General features: G+C 51.6%; 1 protein-coding gene across 1 annotated transcript in view; it reads left to right on the forward strand.

Moving 5' to 3' along the window:
• OAS3 (2'-5'-oligoadenylate synthetase 3) overlaps nt 1-3975 on the forward strand; it is a 14085-nt gene that overhangs the window by 828 nt on the left and 9282 nt on the right. Inside the window, exons 3-5 of the mRNA XM_006769003.1 lie at nt 1120-1254; nt 3061-3252; nt 3570-3736. Coding sequence (XP_006769066.1) covers nt 1120-1254; nt 3061-3252; nt 3570-3736 — 494 coding nt within the window. The remainder of the gene's footprint in view (nt 1-1119; nt 1255-3060; nt 3253-3569; nt 3737-3975) is intronic.

A 3975-nucleotide genomic window follows, 5' to 3' on the forward strand; every position in this document is an offset into this window, starting at 1 on the left:
GCAGGGGCGACCTCAGGGGACAACCCTCGAGGACGCTGGGCACATTGAGATGGGGGGCGGGGCGGGGAGTTATCAGTCTTTCCATTCATTTTAACACTTAGCTCATTTACTCGCTCCAGCGTTCACAGGGGCCTGAACACAGACTCTGCTCACAACAGCTCTGCGCGGGAGGTGCTATTTACCCGCCTTGACAGATGGGGAAACTGAGGCACGGGGAGCCGAAGTAACATATCCTCGCCTGTAAGAAGTCCAGTCAGGATTCAAAGTCAGGAAGTCTGATTCCTGGATCTATGCTGCCAAGGGCTGCCTCTTAGTCATTCATTCACTCATTCATTCATTCTTCACTCACACATTCACCCAAACAGACCATGGACCTCACTAGGCCTGCCCCTAAGGATGCAGATAGGTTAATTCTCTAGAATAGCTATAACAGCCCCATTTACTGAGGAATCGCCAAATAACAATGAGCGTTGTCTCATTAGTCTTATCTCAGGTAATCCTCCTATTTAGTCTGGTGGAGATTATTGTCCCTGTGTTTTTGTGTTTTTTAAAAAATATATTTTATTGATTTTTTACAGAGAGGAAGGGGGAGGGATAGAGAGTTAGAAACATCGATCAGCTGCCTCCTGCACACCTCCTACTGGGGATGTGCCCGCAACCAAAGTACATGCCCTTGACCGGAATCAAACCTGGGACCCTTTAGTCCCTAGGCCGACGCTCTATCCACTGAGCCAAACCAGTCAGGGCAATTGTCCCTGTTTAATGGATGGGGACACTGAGCCTGGGTCGCTTTTTGTCACGCTGACTCTGCGCTCAGGACGCCCACAGACTCGGGTAGGAGACAAGTGCCATCTACTGTGTCCTCAAGACAAACTCCAGGGGTGCCGGGTGGACCCAGGAAACCTGGGGGGCATAGAGGAGTACCTGGAGCTTATAGGGGAGAGATGACAGCAGGTGCGAGCTGGCCTCAGAGCTGCCAGCAGTGCTGGGGCTTTGGAGGCCCGGAGCCGTGTGGCCACAGTCCCCACCCAGCTCACTTGCCTCACTCGCCCTGCCAGCCCCTGGGCACAGGATTGGAGAGTGCAGAATTCTGAGGGTTTGTTTTTTTTTTCTTCACAGGGAGGCTCCTCTGGCCGGGGCACAGCTCTGAGGGGTGGCTGTGATTCCGAACTTGTCGTCTTCCTCGACTGCTTTAAGAGCTATGAGGACCAGCGGGCTCTGCGGACAGAGATCCTCAAGGAGATGAGGGCGCTGGTGGGATCCTGGCCACCCTCTCTGGGCTTCCGTTTCTTTCTTTTCTTTTTTTAAGTATATTTTTAAAATTGCTTTCAGAGAGGAAGGGAGATCACCCTCTCTGGGCTTCTGTTTCTTTCTTTTCTTTTTTTAAGTGTATTTTTAAAATTGGTTTCAGAGAGGAAGGGAGAGGGAGAGAGATGGAAACCTTGATGTTAAGAGAGAATCATTGATCGGCTGCACACCCCACTACTGGGGATCAAGCCCACAACCCAGGCATGCGCCCTGACCATGAATGGAACCGTGACCTCCTGGTTCATAGGTCGATGCTCAACCACGGAGCCACGCTGGCTGGGTATGGGCGTCAGTGTCTTGACTAAACATACTGGGTTTGGACCGGACAAGGGCCAAGAAGGCCCATTCCTCCTGGATCTGTGGTCCTTGCGCCAACAACTGGGGAGAGTTTTCTTCAGCCACTGCCTCCTGCAGCGCAGCTCAGCCCTTCCATACACACCCCGGAGGAGAAGGCAGATGGGCACATGCCCGGCAGCAGGGGTCTGGGACAAGGCCAGAATTCTGCAAAATCTCATCTTTTACCTTAAAAGCACCAATGGGATTTTTCACTTCCCTTTGTAATAAACCCATGCTTGATTTAATATAATAATATGCATCTGCGAAATGCAGATAGTAATTACAGGACAATAGTAGTTTGTTCTGGAAAGACTTTATGCGTTAATGCATGTAATGAACTCAGAGCAGTGCCTGGCACGTGATAAGGCTATATGAGTGCTTGCTATTCTTATTTCTATTCTTACTATTATTTCTGTTATTATTATCATCATCATCTTCATTTACCATGATGCTCTGGGAGATAGCTGCTTGAGTTTATCCAGGGTTCTGCTGACCTGGCGGACAGCCACACTTTCCTAAATACCCACCTTGTTATTAATCATAATAGCTACTCCTTATTAAATGCTTCACTATTCCAAGCACTTGACATGTTTTGTCTCAGTCCTCCTCAAAACAAACCTATGAGGTCTGCACTGTCTCATCTTCCATTTTACCAGTGGGGACTCTAAGGCACAGAGACGTAGGGTGACTCATCCGAAGTCACACAGCAAGTAAATGACGTCAGGGACCTAGGAAGTTCTGGGGAGTGTTTACGTTTCCCGAGCCTGGCCCAGAAGAGGGAGGCACGTACTGCACGTACTGCGTTCCCATCCTGCCTCCAGCTGCATCACTGAGTGTCTTTGTGCCTCAGTTTCCCTAGCTATAAGAGAGGTGGAGAACTGTCGGCTTTGAGTGGGGATACAATGAGGGGATTGGTGTAAAACTTTCAGCACGGTGCCCGGCATGTGGTAAGTGCTCAAAACATATTAGCAATTACTGCTAAGGAATCAGAACCTCTTGCCTTGTATTTCTCCGGCATCATTTCCTCTTCGCGGGGCACCGATTAATTAAAGGCCTGTGCAGTGGTATTTTAGTATGGCCTGCGGGGAGCCGCGGGGCGGGAAGGATTGCCAGGTTACAGAACAGCCGACTCAGAAGGAAGCCTCTTGCCTACTCACCTGGGAATGAGGCTGCACTTCTTCCGACGACCTCTGGGGGCGCCTGGCCCTTTGGGAGCAGGAACCCTCCCTTCTGGTCCAGAGCTTTCTTTTCCTCTCTGGCTCCCTGAGACCTCCCGGCTCTCTTCCTCATCCTCCAGCGCCCATGCAGGCATACCCCGCCCCTCAAATCCTCCTCACTCTCCCCCAGCGCCCCCAGCTGAGCCCACACCAGCACTGCCCTTCGTCCTGGGTCCTCAGCTCCCTTCCTCACTCCCAGGCCTTCACATCCCCAGGTCAGCTCAGCTCCAGTGTCAAACCCAAGCCCCACGTCTACGCCACCCTCCTGGAAAGTGGCTGCCAGAAGGGCGAGCACGCGGCCTGCTTCGCCGAGCTGCGGAGGAACTTCGTGAACACCCGGCCAGCCAAGCTGAAGAACTTGATCCTGCTGGTGAAACACTGGTACCGCCAGGTGAGGCTGGCAGTGCGGGTCCTGCACCAGGCGTGTGCCTGACGGGACGTGTGCCTCCGTGATAGTGAGAGTGTTTCCCTATGTTTAGCAGCCATTCGTGTTTCCCTTTCTGGGAATTGTCTGTTCATGTAATTTGCCCGTTATTTTCTACGGGGTTAGCTGCCTTTCTTGTTGTTGATTGATTGGAGCTCTTTATATATTGTGGGTGCTGGTTTTTATTTCGCTAACAGTGCAAATCTATCCTCCCCACCTGTGGCTTATACTTTCACTTTGTGTGTAGATCTCTTGACACAGAAAATGTTTGTGTTTGAATGTAGTCAGGTGTGTTCACTGGGAAGGAGGCCTTCAGCCTGGCCCAAGGCCTCCGCACCGTCCTGGGCCTGATCCAGCAGTACCAGCACCTGTGTGTTTTCTGGACCACCAGCTACAGCTGCGAGGACCCTGCAGTGAAGAAGTTCTTGCAGCGCCAGCTTGAGGGACCCAGGTACCTCCTCGTACCCAGCACCCGCTCTCCTGTGCCTGTGCCTGGGGAGAGCATTAACAATGATAAAGCAGGTCGTAGAGAGTCAAAGCCAACTGCTAGCAGGGCACCTCCTCATACAGCGCCTTCAGCCCCAGGTGCAAATAAGAATCCCTTAAGTCAGTGGTTCGCAACCTTGACTGCACATTAGAATCACCTGGGAATCTTTTTAAAATCCTGATGTTGGAGCTGCATCCTCCGGA

The sequence above is a fragment of the Myotis davidii genome, unplaced genomic scaffold, assembly GCF_000327345.1.
Source record: "Myotis davidii unplaced genomic scaffold, ASM32734v1 scaffold223, whole genome shotgun sequence".
NCBI classification, from domain to species: Eukaryota; Metazoa; Chordata; class Mammalia; order Chiroptera; family Vespertilionidae; genus Myotis; species Myotis davidii.